General features: G+C 39.8%; 1 protein-coding gene across 1 annotated transcript in view; it reads right to left on the bottom strand.

The window, feature by feature from the left end:
• Positions 1 to 27,973, bottom strand: part of rngtt (RNA guanylyltransferase and 5'-phosphatase) — a 161,358-nt gene that overhangs the window by 3,241 nt on the left and 130,144 nt on the right. Inside the window, exons 14-15 of the mRNA XM_041804477.1 lie at positions 21,018 to 21,084; positions 1,302 to 1,425 (exon numbers count right to left, since the gene is read on the bottom strand). Of these exons, the coding sequence (XP_041660411.1) occupies positions 1,302 to 1,425; positions 21,018 to 21,084 (191 nt within the window). The remainder of the gene's footprint in view (positions 1 to 1,301; positions 1,426 to 21,017; positions 21,085 to 27,973) is intronic.

Genomic DNA, 27,973 nt, shown 5'->3' with positions numbered 1-27,973 from the left:
TGTAAGCAAAAATCCTGACTGACAGTGTTTGTCATATTTGTACATGTTAATGTGTACTGTGAGGGGTGGAGAGGGCCCTGAAAATATTTCCATATGTCAAAGGGGGGCCCAACAGAAAAAAGTTTAGGAACCACTGCATTAAACAAAGAAAGAGCAAAACAACATGTTTAAAAAAAAAAAACAAAAAACAAACAAAAAAAAAACTGAAAGGAAGAACACCCTCTGATTTAAAATCAGAAAATGAATACAATAGAAAATAGCAGAAGTATCAGATTTATGATTCATAAAGAGTGCGGTTAAGTTGTTGTGAGAATATTCCTGTGTAGGGGTTATTCGTGATTACCATCGTCTGGTTTATGTAAATTGGATGTGGAGAGGCCTGAGCACTTCAACTACCCAAGCTACTGTAAAGCTGTACATAACCTTTGAAAAGGAAGGCATCTATGATGACTTTGTTCCTCTGCTTTAACATCCAGAGGCTTACTAATTACTGCTGCATGTAACTCATCTTCTTTGTTTGATGTTTACTAGAAAACAGTTACAAGCATTATCCCCACCTGGAATGTGGAGTGTAGAGTGTAGGTACCATTTTTTACACTCCACACAGAGGAATTTGTCATGTGACTGGAAAACCGAACCATGACATCCGAACTCTGACAGTTTTACATCACCACACCCACATTTAATGGCTTTATTTTTCTCTAGCTTCAGTCAAAGTCACAGAGCTCTTCTTTCACACTCCTTTGACAATTGAAATTAAAAAATACATCCAAAAAAAGGTATGGTATTTATAATGTTTTAGGTGCAAAATTCTGGTGCCCAAATAAGGGTCTGGCCACGCCAGGTAGCAGAAAGTGACCTCTGACTACTCTAGTCAATGAAAACAGCTGCCAGCTGTGTCTTCAAACCACATCTTTGGAGCGTCAGTCCTGCCATATGATAATGTTGCGGTTCTTGTTAAATCTTCTCCACCACTTGATGGCACCTGACTGGAAAATTAGTGCCACCAGCTTCAGCATCTCGACTAAACAACTCCTTTTAATTACTTAATTTTCACTGACAGAAGAACTCTTTAATTTGCTGAGCTTTTACTCCACAAACAGCTGCCTACTTTGGCACAAAAACAGATTTAAAGAGCCTGTTAAACCCAAACAGTGAAGTGAAAGATGCTAAAAAAGCTCCCTGAGTTTATCACTTAAATTCACCCTCTCCTTATGCTTCAGTGTAATTCCAGTGTTGGGTTAAAATATTGATGAGCTCAGCTTTAAAACACAAACTAACACATATGGTTGGAGTCTCACCCATGGCTGTGTCGTAGGAGTTGGGGAAGCTCTTGTCCACCCTCTGCCTCATGAACACCCAGCTGTTATTGGCGAAGGTGCACTCGATGATCTTGTTGTCGTACAGTTTTAGCTCTTTAGTCACCTGCGTACACAAACATGAAGAGACACAGATGTTTTTTGCGCTTTTACAACACACAGTGAATGGAATGAAAGTGTAATTTTGTCTTCATCTGCTGCTGAAAATGACAAACCCTGGGATGTGTTTTGCCACATTCAGAGGCTCTCACAGCTTGCTCTACTACACTGTCGCTTTTTCTCTCTCCATTATAAGAGAGCTAGGAGACGTGCTGCTGCATTCATGAATAACAATGGCTCACAAAGACTGGCACGTGTAACTGCCATGTTGTTTTTTAAACATGTCATGAATATGCTGCCGATCACTCTTCACCGATGCTGTTACTGCTTACCACAAGATACTTCTAGCAGCAGTTAGGAGGCTAAATGAGGTTTCAGGGAGCTTTTGGGGGCAATAAATGGAGTACATAAAACAGGAATGTAAGCTATAATGAGCAGTAGCTTTTGACGGTAGTCAATACACTTTCTGGTTCAAAGTTTCAACTCGACTAATGGTGAGAGAAAAGAGAATAAAACAAGGATTACGCTGGTAAAAATAGGCAATTAAAACATCTGATCCCTGAGGGGACAAATGGAAGTAAATATTCACTCTCAGCAAACTCAGGGTACGTGATGTCTTAAATGAGAGAAGTCCAGAGTTGGGAAACATCCTCTGATGAGAATCGGCTCAACACTCTTTCTGCAGACCCCCCCATGACACATGTGGGATGTTACTGACTCAATGGATAACTTCACTCACGGTGCAGACATCAAAAACAATAATAATGCACCAAAAACAAGAGCAAAGGAATCCCAACAGTGATCACTGCACAACAGATCACATCTGAACACTTTTCTCAAAGACATGATGGGAAAAAGGATTTGAAATGGAAGTGCGGTACTTAGATCAATTGACCTTTCCAACAGGAAACAGTCTAAGACAGTCACCCAGCTCAGCCTGGAATGGGTTAAATGTTGGGACTTGTCCCAAACCTCCTGATGGTCCACCCTGCTCCTGCCCTTCACCAAAGAGAACCATCTTTTTTATTTTACTTCTAGTTAAGGCTGGGTGACATGTAAAAATGTATCATGATTTTTTTTATGGCCAAATCCTGATCTCGATTTTATCACTTATTTTCATTAATGACCAGAAAAACAAACTAACTCTGCATCATTTTTTAAATGCACAAATGCAGTTTTTTTTCTTTTGCACAGCAACAACCTTTTAGTCAATTAATGAAATATTTGATTTTTTTAATTGGCAGCATTAGATAAGGAGCACAGCATTGTCCAAAGTGTCTTGATATGCTGAAGCATTAAGGTCCAAACCCTGAAAAACAGCCCCATACCATTATCCCTCCTATATCAAACTTCAGTTTGCACAATGCAGTCAGGCAGGTAATGCTCTCACCCATCTGAGTGCCAAACAGAGAGCTCTGATTGGTCACTCTACAGAGCATGTTTCCACAGTCCAGTGTTGGTGTGCTTTACATCACTCCAACTAATGCTTGGCATTAGACTTTGTGATGTGAGGCTTGTGTGCAGCTGCTCAGCCATGAAAACACATGAAGCTTCCACTGCAGTTTTTGTGCTCACATTAACCCTCTGAGGTCGGTGCCAAACCACCTTGTTTTTGCTACATTTTATGTTTTTATTCATATCTTTGTCATTTTACATCGTGGAAATGTGGTTCAAACATTTCTGTGAACAGGAGAATCTCATCTTTCACTTCCAGTTTCACTTGCCATCCCACGTAATTCACAGCTGGAGTTACAGGGCCAATAAGAGAGCACTTGGCACATGTAGCCACCTCTCACTGTGCGTCATTGGACGAATTCTTTGTCTTTCAGCTTTTGCCAATCAATTGACCGTCCCTACCACAGTCTTGCAGGAGAGGTAAGCTGAGAGACTGTAGTGAGAGGGGAGAATTAGAGCTGTTGATCTCCCGTGACGGCAAAGCAAAGCTGACGTCATTAATCAGCATCATTTATCTCATGTTTGAGACTTTTGGTAAAAAAAAAGAATGACAGACAACATTTATGCTCATGGAACAATATGACAAAACTTCATTTTCGACTTGTTTTCTGCACTTAACTAGTATTTTATTCACATATTCCACTCATTTTGTGAAGCTAAGACATTGGTGAACCTATTTCAAGCACTAAAGTAATTCGTCCACATGAGTGAAGGTGAGTTTTCAAAAGAGATTCAAACATTTTCAAATTCAGCATTTGGGCTAAAATAACTTCTTACACAGTCCTCTCGAACAGTGGTTCTCAACTGGTTGGGTCACGGGACCCACCACCAACTCCTCAAGGAGAAGTGTGACCCAAATTTGGAGACCTTTTTGGTCAATCAGATGTATTTAATAAAAGAACAATAGAGCTTTGGCCTGAGACAGTACAAAAGGTGTAACAAAACAATGAAACAGGGAAAAACATGCATTTCTTATAGAGCCTCATAGACAATTTGGCACAATTTCTTCCCAGGCACACATCCACAACCCACTGAAAAGAGCTTTGCGACCCATTTTTCGGTACCGACCCACCAGTTGAGAACCACTGCTCTAGGACAGTATGCATAAAGCTGAGATTGTCCTGAAGTACGTTAAAAGGTGAATTAAAAATATTGTAAAAATCAAGGAAATACCCCTAGACCTCAGAGGGTTAATGCCAATGGAAGTTTGTAGCTCTTCCGCGATGGAATCAGCAATGTTGGCAACTTTTATGCATCTTTACAGTTGTTGACCCTGCTCTGTGATTTTATGTGGTTTTCGTTTCATGGCTGAGTTGCTGGTGTTCCTGAATGCTTCCACTTTCTAATATCACTTCAAGTTGACAGACCTTTAGATAACAGCATGATATAGACAAGATTTTGCAAGTAAGAATGCTTCTTTCAATTGATTTACTAATGTTTACTTTCTATGTTAAAGCAGATTCTAAGATCTATGATGCTTTTAACAAAGCAGTAGCAACAGTTCCCGCTCCTCCTACTGATCTACTCAGGATCACTGACTTATTACATCACAGTGTGTTTAGAAAATAAAAACATCTCTGCATGCTGAGCACACTCAAACACAGCTGAAGTGTATGAAAATGGCACAAGACACTGAGGATTATGCATGAGTCAAAGAAGACATTTGAGCATCTGTTGTTTATTTGTCGAGGGGCTGAGTCTCGCTGAGAGGATTCTCAAGACTTGGAAAATTGCTAATCTAAGAGTTGCCTGAAAACAAAAAAGTGCAGCACAAAGATTTAAGCGCAGTGGCTGGTTCTAAAGGAAAAGAACAATACAGCATAGGAGTATTTACTAAGCAGGGTTCTGTTATTTCTGACTGTGCAGGCATGTTTTGCTTAAAAGGTTGGGCGAAGGTTTAAAAGGCAAAGATGCTAACCTCAAGCCAAGGTCAGAAAGAGTCAAGCTCTGCCAGGAAAGCACCGGTGTGTTGGCAAGGAGCTAAAAGACAAAGTAAGGGCTTGTATGATCCTGGAGTGTGGGGCATCTGGGCCCACAGCAGGGGTTGAGATCACACGGAAAGCAAAGAACATGTGAGAGGAAGGAAGACGATTCATAACTTATCAAGAAGCCCGATTAGTCATTGTTATAATCTCAAAACATTTGTCTTTGATTTCCATTTGCAAACACTACATTTATTAGTATGACTCACTGTAAATCTAACAGTTTTTATTTGAAAGAATGGCAGATGATCAGAACGAGCGACAGAATCTCTGAGCTCAACTCGAGAAGCTGCCAGAAGACTGTGACGGGTGGTATGGGCAGGCAGGACACGCTGCTACAGGGGGGTGGGATCTTTCCCTGCTGGTGATGGGTGACATGTTAGCAGCCTTTTTTCCATCGCCACTCGGTGCCTAATCCGTCCAAATCTGTCTCATTATGGCAGCACACGTGTGCCTCCAGTAATCGGGGACTTTGGCAGTCGAGAACTTCATCAACGAGTGTTTCACTACAGTACCAGGCTCTCCTGCTTTTCTATTTCAGCTCTTGTTTGTTTAGATTTAGAAGCTATAAAGCTAACAAGATAAGGAAGAAGGACTGCCAGACCTTTTATTTCTCTGCTTTGTTTTCTTTTTGTTCTTTTCCTCTAAATGCAACGATTCTGTTGTTTGCTACTTGTAACATTTTCTGGATGAAGAACACAACAAATTTAAAAAGCAGCAGTCTACTACTATATAAGACATGACTGTTTTGTTTGATGTACCCCTGCAAGCACTTTCAATCAAGAGGAAAGAGACAGAAAATAGAGGAGGAAGAGTCATTTATTTGATGTTTTACAGAGGTTCAAATGAGGGGATATTTCAACACTTTCATGTCTTTTATTTTACCGTTTACTTTTGGACTACAGCCCGCTGATACATAGTTTTTGTGGCTGATATTAACACAAATATCATGGGGAAACAATTCACTGCTGAACAGTTTAACTGCAGACACATTGGATTTTTGTTTTAAGGTTGAGTTAAAAAAAGAAATAACTCTTTGCACAACTTTGCAGCGGTATTCAAAGGGTGAAAACATGGTGCTTTTAAATGTATTTTAAAGGAACCCCAAATGTCAATGTCCCTGGGTTAGTCAAGCAGCGCAAAGCTAGAAAACCCCATATGGATAGATACATTTATGACGATGCATACTGAATACAGTAAAATTAGTTCAAAAGCAATTAATCCATAGTAGCATGAATCTGAATATGAGGGTACAACAAGCTTTATGCCATAAAGGAGGAGGCTGGGGTGGAGGAGGTTAAGCTTTGCCAGCATGGTGCATCAGCATTAAACAGGCAGGGATTAGTGAGAAGTATGTCACATTCAAATAGACCGTTGTGTTTACAGAAAGCTGGCAGGTGATAATTAGGATCAGCTGGCCATCAGCTGATCACAGCTGGGCATCTGACTACCATGTCCTGCATGAACTGGACTTCATTTATAGAGGCAAATCTGTCTCTTTTAGTGCCAGCAAAGAGAGAGAGAGAAGCAGTTTTGGGTTGACGCCCATATACAGCTTTCATCACTGCTTTCACACCTGGCCGATCTTCATCACATCCTAATGTCTGAGCGATTACCTTCTTTCAAATAAACACGGAGCCCCATTCACCTTCAACAGCCTTGAAAAACTGGAAATAATGACGACGTACTGCTAACCAAGCGGTGAGTAATGCTGCGTTCCATTTACCTCCGAGGTCGGATGTTGGAACTGGGGATGATGTCAAACCCAAGTTGGAAGAGTTCGAGCTTGTAACTGGGGGTGCTGAAGTTGCCCCAAACTTTATGAATCAATATACGGTGGACCTTACACTTTACACTTTTTCTTGATGTATACAGGGACTCGTGCTATAGTAAACATGGTTTACTAAGCCTAAACAGAAACAACATCGCTGCATTAGTGAATGACGCCATCCAGAAATATTAACATCTCTGGATGGCAAGAACCCCACCAGACACTATTCTATCAGCTCCACTTCTCAGCTCCACAACTATGACTACATTCATAGGGCAACTCTTTATAAATACAGAGTGATGTCTTCATGATTTTTCTCTTCCCTACCAATGTGGTCAAGTTCATAATTTAATAATTTTATGGGTGACTTATGCATAAGTGCAGAGGAGGCTGAAGCCCCTAGACATCACACTACCCAGAGTCCAGGACGGACTAAAACAGTGGTTCCCGACCTTTTTCCTTAGAGCCCCCCAACTTGTATATAAGAAAACTTGAGCCCCCCCAGGACCGACATGAAAAAGTACTGATACTTCATGGTCAAAATTAACATAAATTTTAATTATTTTTTGTGTGAATCCAAACCAAGTAGCCCTAAACACAAACTCTTTTATCCAAAAACCACTGTATAAATTATTTATGTGTTATACCATGATTCCTGTTGATATGCGCAAATATAATCTTAACAACCTGAGGGCAGACAGAGCCTTGCGTCCCCCCTGAGATCTCTGGCACTCCCCTAAGGGGATCCTGGACCCCAGGTTGAGAATCAAGGGACTAAAAGACAGCTGTGTTTTAGCAGTGATTTAATTCAAATGTTTATTTAAAACTTTCTCAAAATGCAGAAATCTAGCGAGTTCCAGAAAGGTTATGGACGAATATGAAGCATGATGACACTTTGACAACCAATTTTAGTACCAATCATTGTCTGCTAAACTTGCCCCAATTTTACACAGTCCATCTGCTCTGCAGACTCTGGAGCAGATTGCTTCTTCTCTAGTCAGTCTTTAGGTTTCCATGGCACACACAGCTTCTCATCTCCAGCATGTGCCAGAAATGCCACTCCGCTCTGCTCCATTCAAAACAGGTTCTTTGCAGATGCTTGCTGCTCTCTGCGCGCTATCAGATGAAAAATATCTCAGCATTTGGACACTACTGCTTGTCAATGTTACTTCTTCACTAAACAATCAAAACAAGGAGAGGCTGGACTTCTGATATCAACGTTGTCAACAACAATGATGGGAGAGAAACTAATATAACTCTTTCTGAGGGTTAGTATTTCCAAGTGCCAGTAAAGGACTCCTTTACGTTGGTTTTGTATTTTCTTGGGGACATTTCCTTGAATAAATCCACATTTTAAGCAGCTATGGAAAATAATTGGTATGATGAAAAGTGTTTAAGAATGCAGGCCCTTGCTTGCACTGTACATAAGTTTTAATTGGTAAAACAACAACAAAGAACCGCTAAACAACACCTGATAATATCTGACAGTCAATACTGGATGGAAACTTGTATCGCCCTATTGTTAGCTTGTCACCTCATCTCTAAAGATATTAAATCCAATTAAATTTGAGGCTGCTAATTTCAAACATAGGGGGGAAACAAAGTTAAGTGATCCCCATGGTTGTTTTAGATATATAAGTCTCACAAATAAACAAATTCCTGGAATGAACCCTTATAAAATGTGGCAGAACAGGATAGAGAGTTTTCAACGCTGGGAAGCATTCAACCAGCATGACATTAAGTAAACACCTACAGATTATTATGGCATCTGACCTTTTATAGTCTGTACACAGCATGGACAGCCACCCTGCTTTCTTATCAATACTTGAATCTGAAATGGCCGTTGTACTCAAACATTGTGCTTCTGTCTATTGAAAGGATTTTACAGAGTCAGGGACGAGCACAGACTGAAAGTTTTTAATATCCTCGACTAGCGTTTTGCTCTCTGCGACATGGCTCTCTAAGTGACCCTGCCTTTGTTTTATTATAATTAGAACTCAGCCTGCAGGTCTGCAACTCTGCTGCACTGAGGTCCGTTTTAATATTGAGGAAATAGATGAGAGAATATGTAAGTGAGGAGAGCATATAAGATGCAAAAATATGAACTGGAACAACGCTCCCTCATAGGGGAAAAACAAAGCTAGGGGACTTCAGTTGAATTTATTTTGAGTCTTTAATATTCTTTTGAACAGAGCACAGTAAATTAGATGTCTGACGTACATTCAAGAGAGACTTCTTGACTTTTAAAGACCAAAACTATTCTTGTCTTTGGGCACATCTTCACCCTCAGCCCTCCTCTACCTTCCTGCCTCCACACATATTCCTTGCTCCTTCTTTTCTGTTTCACTATTAGCTCCAATGTGAAAAAATGAAGCCAATGTAAAAGTGCAAAAACTTCTCTGTTTTAAAATGTAGAGTATGTAAATTCCACTGCCAGCAGGCTGTCTATCAAAACTATAACAAAAGAGGAGTGGAGCCACGGTTCTTGTCAGTGTGGTTGTTTCGTAAATGTTACTGCCAGACTTTTTATGAAATAAGTCGAATTTTAAAAAATCTAAAACTGGAATTACTTTATCTGCAATTTGAGGCACTTTCTTTCAGAGATATACGGCGTCTCAGATGAACCATCTGTGAGCGTTGCAGTCAGAGATGCACGGTCTGCAGCCAGACCCCTCTCAGGTATGCACAATTATAGGTACAGCTGTCATGACTGCAAGCCAGCACTTTTTAGCCGTTTGTCAAGAGGCTTAAATCTACCTCCTCAGCACAACCTCTTTGTCTGTTACCAGGTTGATATGAAGTCAGTCTGAGGCAGTGTTTTCAATACGGCAGCTGCCACGGACTGGCTTTAAAAGCTGGCTCCATTAACCAAATGACATAGATGGACTCCCTTTAATACTTTCAACAGTTTATGTTATACCAGAAAGAATCTGTGAGATGGAAAGCAGCAGACAATAGCTGACAAATATCTGAGAACAAGAATTAAATTTGAGATTTTTTAAGCTTGGTCTAAAACCTGTGCTACATCATGCAGTTTGCCTTCTTCTGCTGCCAATGGGCTGAACTCTGAACTACACCACAGATGATTTGTCTTTCACACCTGCCATCACAGCATTTGCAGCCATGTCCATTCTGTGATGTCTGGGTTGATGCACAGATTTAAAAAGGTGCATAATGGCTTATTTTCAAATGGATTTCTGAGCACAGGCCTAATCATTACAAGGACCAGTCCAGACTGCATTTGTCAGACTCGCAGGAGTCCAGAGACTCTGCTGCTCCTCCTGAATCCATTATATGAGTCTGTGAATATGTATAATACCTGTCATTATCTCAAACATTCAAATTGACCGTCGTGACAGATGTGAGAGGAGAAAAACAAGCTAATAATGTGTAAATGAGGTAAATGAGGGGGAAACAGGCACAGACTGTCAGAGAGAAAGGCACAAGAAGAGAAAAACAACTAAAAGAGGATTGTGTTTTTGCCTCCCAAACTTTTAATTGATTAGATTTTCTCTTACGCTCCATGATTGATTGTTTTCTGGTGGAAGTGCATTAAATTACCCTGACATAATTCATGCTGCTAAAGCTCAAGTTTCATGTGGTTTTTTTGCAAAGCCTGAAGGCAAAGTAAATCTTAAAAAGAAATATTTTCTTTTGCTTTTTCAATCTTTGAAATGATGCTTGGTAAGAAAGTGTTACTCCTGATTAAAGCTTTGAGTAACTTTTGGTTTGTGTTGATTTTGGCGCACTCTGTAATGAATCATGGAGGATCTTGTCCTTCAAATGTTTAAGCAAAAAAAAATTTAATTCTGATGGTGTGCTGTGAATCACGTTGTCTGACACCTTCTGTTAGAGGGGTTTCTGACATTAATTACCTATAGGAATACTCTGTCTTTATATTGATGGTCTCGTTTTTATTATAGGTCATAAAGTGTTAAAAACATCAATTTCAGTCTTGTCTTGTCACAGCAGCTTTTAGTTGAAAGTATTTGTTCTGATGCACACTTCATGAAGCACAAAGAGTCAACAAATTGGGGTGAGACTACTGATGGAGAAAAACTCAAAGGGGTTTCAGTTCTCTGCAGGTGACGTACACGCTGACGTGCTCTCAGAGCTTCATCAAAGCCGCCGGTCTTTGACAGCAACCCGCTCTTATCTCCGTCTCTGCCGACTGAATCTGTCGCACCATTCATATTATTTAAGATTAATGAGCTGTACTCTCAGGCCACATGCAGGTCTGCACAGGGAGCCGAATCTACGAAGGGATGAAACCAAACCTAAATGGAAAATCAATAGCCATTACTACGACCACCGGGGTTTGCCTTTTTGAACTTTGCTAGATGTCAAAAACAAAGAATGAGCACTCCTCTTGTGTTCTGAGGAAGAGTGGAAATGACGGGAACGTACAAGTTCAGCACACTTTCCTGTTTTGTGGTGGGAACATTAACCATCTGTTAAGCCATTGTAAAAGATTCTGTGATCTGTAAATGAGGCAATGAAAACTGCACAGACTGAGCCAATCAGAGCTGATACAGATTCTAAAGTTAAAAATAACAGTTTAGGTATTACGTGATTCTGATACCAGTGTTTTTCTTCAATCAGTTATGAACCCCTATGGCACTGGTGGACCCAGAGGGGTTGTGGGGTGGGGGGCACTAACTCTCCCAGTGCCTTTATTTGAAAATAAGGGCACCAAAGTGGTACATTAACATTCAAAAATGCAAAATTCAAAGTCAATTCAATTCAGTCAATTCAATTCAAAGTCCCAAAAGGGTGTCCATCCACTTGACATAATGTAATTAAGTGCCCTCTAAAGTGCTCTTTGCATGCACAATACTTGTGCCCTCCAGGCTATTTATCAAGTGGACAAAAAACATGACAAAGAGTCCTCCAAGGTGCTCTTCTAATGGCAAAAATGTGATAAAGTGCCCTCTAAGATGGCCTCTTAATGGACAAAACATGATTAATTGCCTTTTAGTATGCCTTTCCAATGGACAAAATGTGATAAAGTGCCCTCTAGGGTGCCTTTTGATGGCCAAAACTTGATAAAGTGCCAGCTAATACAGCTTCCAGTGAACTAGCCCTGATAAAGTGCCCTCAAATGTGCATTTCCAATGGACAAAATGTGATAAAGTGCCTTATATGGAGCACATCCATTGGCAAAACAATAAAGTGCTCTTTCAATGGACTTGATGTGATAAAATGCCCTCCAGGATGGCCTTTCAATGGACAAAAATGGTGAAGTCCCAATTAGGGTGCTCTTCAGGCTGACAAAACTCAATTAAGTGCCCTTTAGTGTGCCATTCTAATGGAGAAATCCTGATTAAGTGCTCTCTAAGATCCTGCGAGTAAACACAATTTGATGAAGTGCCCTTTAGCGTGCCTTTCTAATGGAGAAAACTTGATTAAGTGCCCCCTACTGTGCCCTCCAGTAAACAAAACTTGATTAAGTGGCCTCTAGTGTGCCTTTCCACTTGAAAAAAAAAGGATAAAGTGCCCTCTAAGTTGCACTACAGTGGACAAAATTTGGTAAAGTGCCCAGTAAGGTGCACTTCCCACGGACAACATGAGGTAGAGTGCCCTCTTATTGGGCAAAACGTGATGAACTGTCCCTCCCTTATTCCTTCTCCAAACAGGTGCTGGTCAAAGCCCAGCTACGTAACAGATGTGGAGAAGACTGCCATTCTGGGCCTGTGCTTCTATATATTTAGAGGGGTATCATTGTTGACCCAAACAAGGTCAGAGAAAACTTTAAACGACAAAAGCAAAACTTCTTCTTGGTACAAAGTTAATTTTCACAGAGATCCTCACTTGTGTACCACTTGAAATAAATGGCTAAACAGTTCATAATTTGTATTTACAACAAATGTGTGGTAGGGTAAATCCAATGATAAATACTGAAATTTAACCAGAATTTTTAACCCTTTCACTATAAATGTATGAAAACTTCTGTGTGTAGGTGTCAACTGTATACAGCAGGTGCCCTGTTGTCATTTTGGATCATACTCAAGATTCTATTGACAGCCTTTAAAGCACTTTATAGTTTGGCATCGCCTGATTTCAGAGAATTGCTGCATGTTCATGCTCCTGCTAGACCACTAAGGTCTACTAACTAGCTGCTCCTGGATGTACCAAAAAACAAGGCTCAAATCAGGGAGAACTGAGCTGTTATGGTAGCTGCTCTGAACCTGTGGAGAAGCTTACCCCCCCAAATACTTTCAGTTTCAGCTGGCTAAGCTAGGGAATTATCACTAGCTCCGTTTCAGGACTTATTCAAGCTAATTCATTTCAGTACAGACAGCGTAAGGAATTACAATATTAAGAAGCTAAACTAGAAAGACAGAGCCACTAGAACAGGTTTTCATGAGGATTCAAATTTTTTTTCTAATTACAGAGAAAAGTTATTTCAATTTGGCTAAAGTCTGCTGCTAAAAAAGAAATGCCTTACATTTCACCTAAAGGACCTTACTGACATACATGAGCAGAGCAATCATCAGTGGTGTTTACACTGCAGGCAACAAATAAACACATAGACAGGCTGTGCAGAGGTGTCACGATGTGTCAGATTTATCAGGCAGCTGAAACGACAGGTAGCCATGTCCTGTGCTGGCATGTAATTACCATCCTTTCAGCAGCATATTCACACGCATGAGCTGACTGCAAAACACAGTTCACAACAAAAATAGAGACATGAAAGCTGACAGAAGATGACCGGAGGGCTGCAGCTTTTTCTCTGTCTCCCTGAGAGGAGCTCAGAGACGTCACGGTAAACAGAGACGCTACCTTGTTCAGAAGCACAGCCTGAGGCTGATAGGGACAACAGTGACAATAGTGAAGGGAAAAGAGTCAGTTGCTCACTGTGATGCTAGAATGTGACCGTGAATACTGCAGGAGCTACACATACAAAGAGAAATCAAGGCACACAGGAAAGATTTCATTTTGTGTATTAGCATGCTTTAAAATAAAGTTATCCTGACTCCAGCAGCAGATCAGATATTGCCACAAACACTATAACATAGTGGAGAGCATGCCGATTGATGTCCCGATCAGCTACCATCATCTAGAGACCCCCTCCCTGAAAATCAGCTGGTTTATGAAGAGCTGTCATGTTTTAGTGCTTCCTTAGAGTGAAATGAGAGACAAAGCTGGAAAATTATCTGCAACACTTGTTTTTCTCCATCAACAATATCCATCCATTATTTATAGCACTTGTGCCATTCGGGTTTGATGGGGACCGGGGCCAATCCAAGCTGTCACCAGGTGAGAGCTAGACCACGTTGGAGTAGATGCCAGTTAATCAACACAACTGTTTTGTTTCTACCTTTGGCATAAAACTGAAATTAAATGATGCTGCAACTGAAGTTTTTGGGAGTGACTGTAGACCACAAACTTTGATGCAAGACAGAAATGATCAAAGTCTATAGGTATTCCTTTCAAAACTAAGGATTTACTGAATAAGAACAACTTCCAGATATTGTACTGTTCACTCATAATGCCTCGTATTTACTGTGCTAAAATGTGGGCAAACTATCTAAAACAAGTTTAGATAATACAATAAAACTGCAGAAAAGAGCTAAAAGGATTAAAAATGTGCAACATGAATGCACCAATCTTTAGATTATTCTACATCTAAACTTCTGGACTTATTCAGAAACACTAGTATACTTTTATTATTATTTAGTATACTAGTTTATATTCAAAACTTTTTAGACTGAAAGGGAAATTACAGCTTAAGAGGAGTGCTAATGTTTGAAACATGCAAAGTGAGATCAAATGTTAAATACAGATGTGTGTTGTTTTTTGGGGTTAAGTTATGAAACAGCTTAATGATTAACTGAAGTTGTGAAACTTTCTGTTGGTGTTAAAAAAGAAAAACTTTAAATATGAAATAATAAAAGCTTACAATGTGAGCCAATGAGACTGTGAGAAAGTTGAGGGTTGAAATTGGAAGTATAATATACAACACTGTGCAGAACTTTAGGCATGTTTTGGCAGAAAATTGAGGCTGAAGTAAGGCGTGTAATGGCAAGTATGTCTGCCTAAGGGCACTAACGGAGTGGGTCATGCTCTAGATGTCCTTGCATATTAACACGTGCACGGGAAAAGAATCTACTATGAGCCCCTGGTTGTTCTATGGATGTCCCAAGGGCCTAAAAAATGCTGGCCAAAACAAAGAAATCCTGTCTCCCCGACCCCCCAGCCCCAGGTTGTGGCACATCAGCACACATGATTAATACTTAGCGCCCCATATGCCCGAAACTTACTGATTGACAATTCTGATGTAAACTTTGTTTTTGTTAAGATATATATAACTGAAAAAGAGAGTATGCATTCATTCATTCATCACAGGGCAAACTCACCTCTACATTTACGGACAATTTAGAGCCACCACCCGACCAAACAAGCCTGTCTTTGGACTTTGGGAGGAGTATCTGGAGAGGATCTACGCATGAACAGGGGGAACATGCAAAAATCTGAACAATGAACCTTGTTGTTGTGAGGCAACAGAACTAACCACTTCACTACTGTGTAGCCTGTCCACTAATAATAGAAACTTTTCCAATTTTGTGTGAATACTTGATGTATGAGGAGACCTGGCTGTTTGTCTCTGTATGTTGATGACTGGTGTCCTGTTCAGGATGTACACTGACAATTGCCCAGTGATAGTTGAGATCAACTCCACACCTTACAACCCTGAATGGCATAAGCGGCATAGATCAGTGGTTCTCAACTGGTGGGTTGGGACCCAAAAGTGGGTCACTAATAGGGGTCGGTAAAATGGTGGTAAAAAGTCAAGGCCTTAGTGGACATGCATTAATACCATTAATTTTAACCTTTTTTTTTTTTTTACTGTGAAATTGGGTAAATTTAATGTTTGGTCAATATTTCAACTAATTCATCTCCTTTGATGATGAAGTAATTTCTTAAGATCTCTGCAAAATTTGTAAAAATTTACACATAATGTTGGAAAAAGAGGGTGTAAAACTTGCCAGTTTTTTCCCTTTTGTTTTTCATGTCATGAATTTTGTCCAATCATGCTCAAAACTGCAGCATATTCAATTTACTAAGTATGTACTGTTGAACATTTTTTGGAAATTTTGGTCACGATTTATCGTAAGAGAGACTGGTTGGTCCAGAGGCTAGACCAGTTGAGAACCACTGTGATAGCTGACTGCTTGATTTATGTGACTGACAGATTATATTTAAGTGTCATGCTCATAACATGACCACCCCTCATGGGTTTTAAGACATCAGAGACACTGCTGCAATGTTACAACAAATCAGTGAATTACAAACTATTACAAAGTTGCACGTGCCTTTTCACAGCTTGGTATTAAATCGTATATTCTGCCTTTATCTCCCAGGCTTTGCAGCTAAAATCTACTTTATAAGAAAAGAGGGCTGTCAAATGAGGGATTTTTTTGCTACTAATCTTGGAATTTTTGTAGTTTTCATGAGTAATCTCCCTATCACGAAATACAACTGCTTTGCACTTAAAACAGTTTCTGTCTCATTTGGAATTGTTGTACCGTCTTAAACCAAGAAAATGTTTGAAAAGAAAATAAGAACTTTAGATTGAGCGAAGATTGTGACGTAACTTCAAACTGCAATGAGACATTAAGGAGCAGTGGTGTCGTTATTTTACATCACTAGGGCTGCAGGAAAATGTTGTAATGGCTTAAACGCAGTGTGCTGAAATTGAAAACAAAGCATGCAATCATTCACTATCAAAAAAACAAATGCACTAATTATGGACTTTAATTAATTGCAATTAATCTAGTAATATTGACAGCCCTACTCTTTAGAACACAACTTAAGTTTTTCACTATCAACAAATCACAGCATAACTGTGCAAATAAAGATATCTGGATTCTGGTTATAATATACCTGACACAGGATTCTTTAGTGCACCTATCCTTGATAAGACATTAAGTTTTTTAGTTTTGGTTTACACAATTTATCAACAGACCATTTTTTGGTCTGTACATGATAAACACGGTGCTCTTCATCTCCTGAAAATCACACAACAACCTACATTGAAAAACAAAAGGATGAAGGATGCTACATTGTAAAATCAGGTGTATAGGATGCATTTTCAATAATTATTTTTTTCATCTTCAAAGTTGGACCAGTCCCCTGTTCTGGTGTGACCAACATACCAGTATAAAATACAGAGACATCATGGTTTCAAGTGCAGCCACAATTACCCATTGCAAGCCATTGAGAATCCACCCCCACTCACTGTAGTGAAGAGGCTGCTTCGTACAAAACATGTGATACATGGTGATGCTGGTCGTGCCACTTTTTTAACAGATTTTCTCCCCAATGCGGTCAGATTCCTACATTTAACCCTCTAAGCCCTAAGCTCAATTTTAACCATATTGTTTCACCTGGACCTAATGTCTTAAAAAGCGTGTGTGCTGCAGTAAACAATGATAATTATGACTTTATTTTTGCACAAACTTGCTTTTCTTTCTCTTGGGGACCAAAAAGTGAAACAAATAGCATTCTGTGACAAAAAGTCTTCAAAATATTCCCAGATTTACAAAAAAAGTCCTTGCGCTTTTTTAAAATTGTCTGGCTGTTAGCCATTATTCAGAGCTCTTCCAGTATGCAGTGACACAGAGGATACATCACAGGCTCTCTGTCTCTCTTTCTCTCCACTATGAGTCATTCAGGCTCTCTCCTTCAGTTTCTAAATGTATACACATTCACAGTTTGACAAAGTATGACGGGATAACAGAACAGCTTGCCATTGGTTGTCACAGCCCATGTGATGAGTGTTTTTCGAACTCAGGATGGTGGCTAATGCTAAGCTAGCAGAAGAAATGATTGAAAAACAGATTAAAAATGGATAAAAAGCTGTTCAATATCAGTGTTACTGATGTGAAAAGTCAGAAAGTCACCCAAGTTCCAGGCTTGCTAGAAAAGCTACCATAAAAGCTATGCTGGCATGGGAAGCTGCAATAGAACAGCAAAACAGAGGGCTTCCAGAGGAAATAAACAGTAAGCTTGACTACAATTTATACTCAGAGGCTTAAAGAAAACAGCGGCATACTGTTTGGCTGATAAACTTTATACAGGACTGGTTTGACTGAAAGACTCTTCAGTTAAAGACAAGTGACCAGTAAAGGTTGGCAGGGTGACTCATGGGCTGTGTTTGTCCTTCGCAACTATCGCTGCAGACAGAGCTCAATTATTGTATTCAAGTGCTACACAGTGGACTTTAAATGTTTCACAAAAGTAAAGCAGGGACACATTTTTAAAAGTTTTTTAAATGTCTGGGAGACCCCCAAAAGCAGACTGCATCAAATGAAATGTTTTGACTTACACGCTGGGTTTCATGGTTCAAAATATGAGTCAATACTAAAGTCTAGATATTAGAATCTGTCTCCTGACAGAAAAACATCTCTATTTGAGAGCAATTATGGGGATGATATAGCTGTTTTGAAAAAGTGTATTGGACTGAGGCTGTCTTACTGAAGGTCAGAGGTCTACTGATGTACAGAGCCTGGTGCTATAAAATGCAACACTGAATGTTTACAGACAAAAGGCACCAAGGACATCCTTGAAATACGTACGTCATAAATCCCTGAAGGCCAAGGAAATGTCAAGAAGGTTTGTTCGCTGAATAAAAGTATGACATCCATAGAAATTTAGTTTTATATCACTCTGCGCAAAGAAAAGCAGAAAATCCTCACAATTTAGCAGCTGGAACAAACCAAAACATTTTAATAGTGAAAAGTAATTATACATATTTACTATTAAAGTTGTAGTTGCAGGGCTAAGTAGAACTAAGAAGCACAGATTTATTACAGGAAAGGAGTAAAATGGATGATTTATGGACAGCTTTTATGGGTTGGATAACCTCAGTCTTTGACAGTTGGCCAATTATGCATAACAACGGTAGCAGTCTATTGTTAAGAGGAACAGACACATACTATTAAGAGCAGATAGTTGCTAAGGATGTGGCTCTATTTACAGACTCTAGAGGACAGACTGTAATCATATCATTCTGCAGAAAAAAAAAGGTCTGGTTATTCTGATAATGGTCCGTTAAGGAAAAAGAAAAAGAGTCAAAAACAGTATTGGAAAATGGTTGAGAGATGGAAAATCAGTACAATATGACAAGACTGAAGATGGCACAGGAAGTAAAGATAAAACATGCTGAGGTTTACTGCTGTGTTTTACAGATTACTGAATGGAAAAGTAAATGTCAACAGACTCATTTAAGTATCAGGGTTTTTTTTTAATTAAATCATTGGTTTCTTACGTAAGTCACTGCGTAATGAGTGGGCTGTTATCAAAGATTTCCAATCAGAATAAGAGAAGACCGGGCCTGCTCGTCTTGTTGTGTTTCTAACCAACAATAACAACCTGCTCACTCCACAGTATTCCTTCTTTTATAGCTACAGCAAACAACATAAATCAGAAACATTATACTGCTTTTTAATTGCAGTTAAAGGCATGGCTGGTTTTACAACAATTTAATCACTTGAAAATGGTAAAAATAGAAAAGCATGGCAGACAAATGAATTTTGTTAAATTAAAGGAACAGGGTTTACTTAAGGAACATCAATTAAAGAAAAGGTGCTGTGTGCCAATGAAATTGGCGATTTGAGCTTTTCATCTTGAGTTAAAAGGTGTATTTGAAGAAAGGGTTAAGGTTGTACTAACATGAAACTAACACAATAATTGAAGTGTCAAGTATTCTATTAAAATATATCAGATAACAGCCATTCTAACACAACAAGGATCTCAGATGAAAAGTATAACCTTTTGTTGCATTTTGGCTGTTTGCTTTGCCATAATGTCATTTGGGGTGCCTGATAAAGATGTGCTTTAACAATGGGTACCAGCTCCTCCAGATTTGATGGTCTACTGGCATGGACCTTGGTCTTCAGTTCACCCCATAGATTTTCAATGGGATTCAAGTTGGGCTTGTGCAGGTCAATCAGTAACGCTCATTTTGGTTTTCTGGAGGTAGTTCTTTACCAGGAGTGACGTATGTTTTGGGTCGTTGTTGTGTTGGAAGGCAAAGCGACAACTCAGACCCAGTTTTGCTGCTGACTGCTTAAAGTTTTCTTTAAAAATCTCCGCATAGCCTTCTTTCTTCATGATTCCTTCCACCTTAACAAGACTCTCAGTTCCAGACACACTAGATTCCCCACAGCATAATCCTCCCACCACCATGTTTCACTGTGGGGACGGTGTTTTTTGGGTTATACGTCTCTCCCTTCTATCTCCAAACATAATCAACGTCTCTATAACCAAAGAGCTCAAGTTTAGTTTCACCTGACCAAAGGACATGCTTCCAGTATTCATAATCCTTCTCCAGGTTGTCCTTAGCATACTTCAGTCTGGCTTGAACATGTCTCTTTAGCAGAAGTAAAATTTTTCCTGTGCAGGGCTCTCGTGATGGTCTTCTTTAAGACAATTCCTGACTTGGCTGAGTCATTCACCAGTGTCATTGACCAGTGGCAGTTGTTCTGGGGGTTTTGGACACATTTCTCACTAGTTTTCTTTCTAGAGAATTTAAAATCTTTCTCTTCCTACCTCTGCCAGGCTTGTTCTGGCTCTCTTGAATTTCCTGATGATACTTCACTCCAGTTCTTGACACTTGGAAATGCTTTGATAACTTTGTATATCTTTGTACTTCTCCTGCTTTGTGAGCATCAACAATTGTTGTTCTCAAGTCTAAACTGATTTACTTTGTTTTTGTGATGATGCTTTCTCCAGTGACAGTTCAAACTCTTACTGAAGTTTTTACACTGTGTGTAAATTGGAACATAACCCCTTGTTCAACTTGATTTTACAAGCTTTGAGCATTACAAAGTCAAAGCACATCATTGCACAACAGTTGTTGGTGCTATGGCTCAACAAAAAGGTCAGTTCTAAAGGGGGCTTATATTTTAGACCCTGGTAGTTTTTGGTCTGTGTGCAAAGTCATCCAAAATAAAACTAGGATGTTTGGAAAAGCTGTGTTAAAAATGCCTTGCTCTCCTCCTTATCTGTACTTACTTGCTTACTCGGTCTATTTATTTATTTGCAAGCCTTATTTACATCAGGCTTCAATTTTAGGTATTGTTTTATTTTTAGCTTACACTGTGTTTTATCTGTGTTATTAAAACCCAAGCTGCTCTGAAACAATTTCCCCTACAGGTACTGTTAAAGCTGTTTAAATCTAATTCAAAGGAAGACGACTGCTTCAACTCTTTTTGTAACAGTAACAAAAATCATTTGTCCCACAGTTTATTTTATTCTTGGCAACCCAACAACCTACTTTTAATCAAGCTAACATCTCAGTCAGTGCTTAAGTGAATCACAGAGGGGGCTTCATCGTTCTGGCATGAGGATGAATTAAACCAAACAACACATTTGTTTTCTCACCTTCATTTGTGCAAAGGGCATCTCATAGTTTCCGACGTAGAGCAGGCCAACCGTATGTGTAAGCAGCCTAAAAAAAGAGATAAAAAAAGATGATGGTTAACACCCCCAACACCTGCGATGATGGATCTCAACATTAGAGTATCTGGGTAGAAAATCACTAGGGGCTGGCTTCAGTTTTCCAGCTAGTAACAGAACAGCAGAGATGTGAGATTACACCTTCATGAGTCCTTCTGTCTCCCTGCACAGCTTGATGTTTCTAAACTCAAAGAGAAAAAGCGCAGTATGAGCACGTTCAGAGTCGTCCGAGGCAATAATAGAAATGTGGAATGTGTACAGCGACAGGGTCAGGGGGAGTACGCAGCACTGCAGTTCCATCTGTGTGCTGCCTGTGAGCCAACTTAATTCAGACTATACAAGGCTTTATATGGACAGTGTTAATGCCATCCCAGCAATCATGCCCAACAGATGTCTTAATCACACACTGCTCCATTACCCCCCTCTACCAAAAAATCACTCCCCCATGAGCCTGTCATCATTCCTAGACTGTGCCTGTGATTCAATTCAACACTTTCACTCTGTTTCACATTTTTAGGGCTGAAAAATTAAAGGTTATGGAGCTAAACTGGCTGCAATGATTCAGCTAGTTTAGAGATTTCAACTGGAGCTGAAATCCGACGACATCCAACCATCTTCCCAGGCCCTCCTCCTGTGTAATGATAGCTAACACAAGCAGGAAGGAAGCAGCAGTAGGCATTAAGAGGGCCATTATAGCCATGCTGATGGACACTGGTATGTGCCAAAGCCTAATATAACAGAGCTTCCAAATGAACATGCAGAGTGTCCACTTTTATAAACCTGCAGGACTGAAAAATGACAAAATTATACCAATCATGACAACAATTTTCTAAAACAACCCAGTGAGACGAATGAGATTTTACCAAAGAGAATTGAACAGTGTAGAGAATACTTCAGGAAAAAAGACTTTTGTTGTCATTTACAAGTTGTCATTTGATTTTCCATTCACAATCTGCAAGTCTGAGGTTTGTGTGCAACAAAAGAGTCCTGCTGTCTTTGTATTACTTTAAATTACACTACGACTCGGCTTGGTGTTAAAACAAGCGAACAGAGAGGGGATAAATATAGACTCTTACACAAGGAAGGGTTTTTTGTCGAAACAATCAAGACACTGGTAAATGTCACGGCAGCCTTAGAAGTGCATGCAATCAGAGCTGTGCTACCAAACAGCTCGAACGATGTGTCAAATTCTTGAAAGAAGCAAGAGTATAAGAAATTGCCCAGGGGTGCGTCTGTAGGGACCTGAAAAATCCTATTTCTGTGTTCTTTTCAGTCGGGATAAAAATGTGAAATATCTCAACAAAAGAGCTGAAAATGGATGACAAAGGGGATCATTTTCTCACTCTTGTTGAAATATCTTTAAAAATGCATGAGTCACACAGTGCTGATTTATCTGCAGCTTGTTTTTGAGTATTATGGTAATTTTGTAGCATCATTGTTTGTGTGTCGTGCTGGTTTCTTTGTATTTTTAAGCCAAGTTATGCATATTTGTACAAAATCCCTTTAAGGAGTAGAAATCCATACTAAAGCACGGTACACATGACAAGATAAGTGGGCTAGTTTCGGGCCAGATTCTCCAATTCTGACAAAAGTAGGCTAAGTTGTGATATTTCTGATGACTCTAAGGCCACGTTGGATGGAAACAATCCACTGAAAATGAACCACTTTTATTTTAGTTTCAAAATTATCATTTTTGATGACGATGTGTACAAACAGAAACAATCATTCTTGTGTTTTCTTATTGACAGACTACTAGATATATTTTATTTCTTTTACATACAGTACTGTGCAGAAATTTTAGGCATGTGTGGCCTAAAATTGTGCTGAAGTAAGGTGTAGATGTGGAGAGTAAGAACGGGCTAGGGTACCATCCAGGCGGGCAGTAGGGTTGCCATAAGCCCCTGGTTCTGCTCTGGATGTCCCAAGGGTCTGAAAACCACCGTCAGTCTTTGGTCGTAACATCAGGGGTGAAAAGGCCTGAACAAAAGAGATGCTGTCGAGCTTGACCTTTCATGTCGAGCAACACACGTGTGTCGCCATGTGTCAAGCTCGGCTCTGGCTGCCCTGCCAGGGAAATTCTCTTTAACAGGGCTTGCACTCGGAGACACAGTTCCAAAGTTTCAGGCATCCAAAACGCTGTTGTTGATTAAAACAAATAGCCATAACACGACGAAACGTTGTCATTTTTGGATGAAATCTTTGTGTAAACATAACCTTAAGATTATTTTGTCAGATTTTCTTTGGTGTGAGATGTGTTAAGAGTGAAAAATCTGAAATCAGTTAAAAAAGTAATCAAGACCAAATACCCTGATAAGTTATGGGAAGTGAGCTGGCTAAAGAAGGAAGCACAACAAAAAAGTCAAAGGTGAAGTTTGGTGGAGGAAGGATTAAGGTATAGAACTGTTTTTGAGGGTTTTGGGCTCCACTGACAGGTGATCTTAATGCCTCAGCATACCAAGACATTTTGGACAATGCTTTGCTTCCAACTTTGTGGCAACAGTTTGAGGAAGGTCCTTTTCTATTCCAACATGACTGTGCCCCAGTGCACAAAGCAAGGACCATACAGACATGGTTTGATGAGTTCAGTTCCCATAGAACCCCACTGAGCTAACCTGACACGCCAGTTGGATTTGTTTCACACATTCATCTGGGAAACCTTCGAAATACATCATTTGGGAAAGGACAGAGCCTTTGAAAAAAAACTCAGAGGGTGACTGGATGAACGCTCTGTCTGTCACATCTTTACGGGCCAATCAGAGCAACAAAACATGTGACGTCCCTGCTACCCAGGTGCGTGTGCACCTAGTGTCCATATAGAACTGAATAACGCAAACCATGGCAACAATAGACATGTCAGTACATGACTTTTGACATTTTTTGAAAAGAAAACAACTCAGTGCTGTTCTTTGACATGTTGTCAAGTTCTGATAAAACTGGAGCTTTAGCAGCATCCAGGCTAATGTCTTCCGCCATAACAACACCGGCCTCTTGTTGCTGCTCGCTTACGTCACGACTCTGCCGCGCCCCAAAGTACTGCCCTTCATCGCTGATTGGTCCTGTCACTTTCTAACCGGGCCCAAACAGTTCAGATGGTAGCTTTGCAAGACGAATTCGCCCATGAGAAACAAGGTACAGGTGAATCCATCTGCTTTGCAAGGTTACCATTGAGCCCCTTTGGGATGAACTGGAACATAGATTGCATGCCAGGTCTTCTCATTCAACATCAGTGCCTGACCTCATAAATGCTCTACAGAATGAATGGGCAACAATTCCCTCAGAAACACTCCAAAATCTTGTGGAAAGCCTTCCAAGAAGAGTGGAGGCTGTCATAACTGCAAAGTGGGACCAACTCCACATTGAAGTACATGTATTTAAATACAATGTCATTACAGTTCTTGTTTGTGTGATGGCTTCAACTGGAGTTTGTCTTTTATTCTTTGTGAATTTTAAATAAAATAGCAACTGTATCGCCAACCCCTTTCCTTTATTATCAAATTTTTGTGAGAGTCCTAACTTTTGAGAGTCAGCACTCGGTTTTTTTTTTTTTTGGAAACAAATCTGTTAGTGCATCAATAGTTTGTATCCCACAGTTTTAACAAGAAGATTTTAAACCTCTTTTTGGGTGGGCCACGCTTGCTAAATAGCTAAATGGACTTGTACAGCACTTTTCTGGTCTTCTAAACACTCGGAGCACTTTTAAACTACATGTCACATTCTTCCATTTAACGTCATGTGCACCCTAATGGCAGATAAATTAACCCTTCCTGTCTCTTGGGGAAATCATCTTCTACATAGAGCATCAAAACATAAATGACAAGACATCAGTACAGAATAGCACTGTCTTCCATCTTTTTATCATTTTTCTTTCTTAGATCTTCTACTTCTCTGTCAAATCTGACCTTAAAGCCTCTATGTCTGCTCTTCTCAGCTTTGTATTTTAAGAGCTGAGCTTTTAAGGGTTGATGTTCAGCTGATAATGATAATAAACCTATGCATAGGTGCATCCCTTGTATGACTCAATTCACAGGCGTTCACATTCTGCTGGCGTAGCTGCAGGAGCAATTTCAGCGTCTTGACCATGGACCAAACCCCTGACCTTCCACTTGACATAACAGACTCCAACATCAAGCCTCCAATGTCAGATGGTGGCTTTCATGCTCTATTGCTGCCCTTATAAATGCCTGTCATACACGGGTTTCATATGGACTTCAGTCACAGCCACACTTTTTGGACTTGACATCAGCTGTTGTGGGTGTTACCCTCATATATTAATGCACGCAAGGGGACTAGTATTATGCATGTATCCTTTGCATTAATGTTTTGTTTTGTGGACCTTTTTTTATTTTTGCTCTTTAAACCTCTGCTTTAAAAAGCACAAAACATTTTGAACCATCTACTTACAAGCCAAAGACAGAAAAAGCGCTTAAGATATACTTCACATAAATATTAATGATGTATAAATACTATGAACAAGGCTAGAGAGTGTAAGTATGTTCAACAGTGGAAAAATAAGATGATAAATTCCACTAAATGTGTTTGCTGGGTTCAGGCAGAACAATCCCTGTGATAATATGCCAACTGAAGACAGCCGGGTCATCGGGGCGCCAACTCTATAAAGCTTTATTTCCATACAGAGAAATCCATTCAGTGAGTGCAGAGTCCAAAGACAGGCTCCATGTTTGTTCTGCAGAATTCTTCATGTTGGAGCTGAAAGCTTAAAAGCCGTGAGCAGACGCTCTCTTGACATCTCTCATAGACTTTTTTCTGATTTACACTACAAGTGCAGAGAACCAGATCATTTCCTGCAGCTTCAGATAATTCTCAATGATGGCAGTTCATATTTTACAACTGACACAGTAGAAATAAGAAATTAAAAAACACCACCTGGATCAGTGTAGTCACTATGATAGTATACTAGTAAATGTTTTAACATATTATCGTAAATGCCACAGAAAAGTTAGTGCAAATTATATATATTAACGATTTTTTCAGCATTGCTAAAAGTAAATACTAAAGAATGCATATTAGCTTTAACTCAGCTTCCATTTTACATGCTGCCCTTTTTGTTTATGCAATACCAGTGTTTGCAACATTTTGTCTTTAATTCTAAATTAATCAAAAATATTATTTTTCAGTGTAGCTGAGTAGGTAAAGTTGATCTTCTCTCCACTGGAGGGTCAGGGTTTGATCCCCAGCTCCTGCAGTCACATGTCAATGTGTCATTAGGTAAAACATTTACCCCCAAATCGCTCCCACTGCTGTGTCAGTGGTGTGTGAATGTGTACAAATGAATGGGATCAGTTATTAGTAATGGCCACTCTCCATAGCAGCCTTTGCCACCAGGGTTCAAATGTAGAGTGAATAGATGAGAAGGGGTAAGTGTGACCTGTAGTGTAAGAAACACTTTGGTAGTCAAAGGACTAGAAAAGCACTATGCAAGCAGAATAATGCTTTTGTTAGGAGACACCCTGTTAAAATAGTGGTGGCCTGCATGGGTACCTGGTTGCCCAGATGAGAACTGGTCTAGTGTTTTACAGCAGTACAGGGTATAATTGATCAGAGTGAGTTAGATAAAATCAGAGGGGGGTCTGGGTGTTCCCCCTGAAGTAATCTAGAACTGCATCATTAGAGTCCCTTAGTTATGGAAAATACTTATGCAGCAATTTGTGAAGGACAATGATTAAAATCATATGAGATTGGTGCCATCTAAAATTTAAGACCTATCAGTGGTAAAAATCAGACTTCAGAAGACTGTTTAAGGCCTTAAATTTCAAATTTGCTAATTAAGAATATTTAGGACTTCATAACCAACTACAATAAACTAAATCAGTAACATTACAAAGCAGATGGATTGGCCAGATTCCATGTCTGTCATCTGGCAAATTCATCTTGCAAAGCTCAGGTCTGTTTTCGGACCTGACCAATCAGCGTCATCTGAGGACAATGAGGCAGTGGGTGGGCTATGGGTGGTTCAGTTGCACTGGAAACCAATGGCAATGGCCTCCCACCAGTGTAGCATTTTATCTTGGATGTAGCAGTATAGCAGCAGTTTTATCAGAAGTGGAGATAAAGAACTACGAAAACAGCACGGATAGCTTTTCATGACGGAAAAGATGTTTTGTTTTTGGCATGAGTTTGTAATGTTTACGGGTGGGATTTAGTTGTACTATAAACCGTGTACACAATGGCAGCCACTGGTGTAGCGATTAGCTCAGATGTAGCTAAAGAATAGCAGCACATTTATCAGAACTGGGCCACATTTCTTTATCAAAACAAAAGCAAAGAGCCACACTGAAAGCTTTTCCTGGTGGAGAATATGTTTTTGCACTTCAACTAACCTGCCTCGGCATGAGTTTTATCCACCAACAAGCTCCGCCAATCAGAAACTACAGCAGCACCTGCCTGTTGAGCTCAGATTACTACCAGAGCTGTGCATGCATATTACCTCTTATCAACTTGTCGCTCTAATTGGTCCATGATGAATATGACACACAGAACCTTCGTCCAATCACCTTCTGAGAACTTTTTAAAAAGTCCTGCTCAAATGCGTTGTATGGGAGGTTTCCAAGATGAATGTGAGATATGTCCCATGCAATGGACACTTAATGAGCACCAATTTATCTGAGGGTAGCTGATTGCTAGCTTTAGTATTATATTACTGCACTGAAATGGGAAAGTGTGGCAAAATGTTGAGCAAGGACACACTGTTTGTTCACACAAAACAGATTTACTTATTTATTACAGGGAATTCAGACTTTTGCAATTTGATGCAATATTTTGACAACAGGGATTTTTTTCAAATATTGTTTTTTTTCCCCCTTTATTGGACAGGACAGGTGAAGAAAGAGGAAATACACGGAGAGACAGTGGGGTATGTATGC

This window comes from Cheilinus undulatus, linkage group 14, assembly GCF_018320785.1.
Source record: "Cheilinus undulatus linkage group 14, ASM1832078v1, whole genome shotgun sequence".
Taxonomy (NCBI): domain Eukaryota; kingdom Metazoa; phylum Chordata; class Actinopteri; order Labriformes; family Labridae; genus Cheilinus; species Cheilinus undulatus.
Note: the sequence above shows the minus strand (reverse complement) of the source record. Positions and strands in the feature narration are given on the sequence as shown.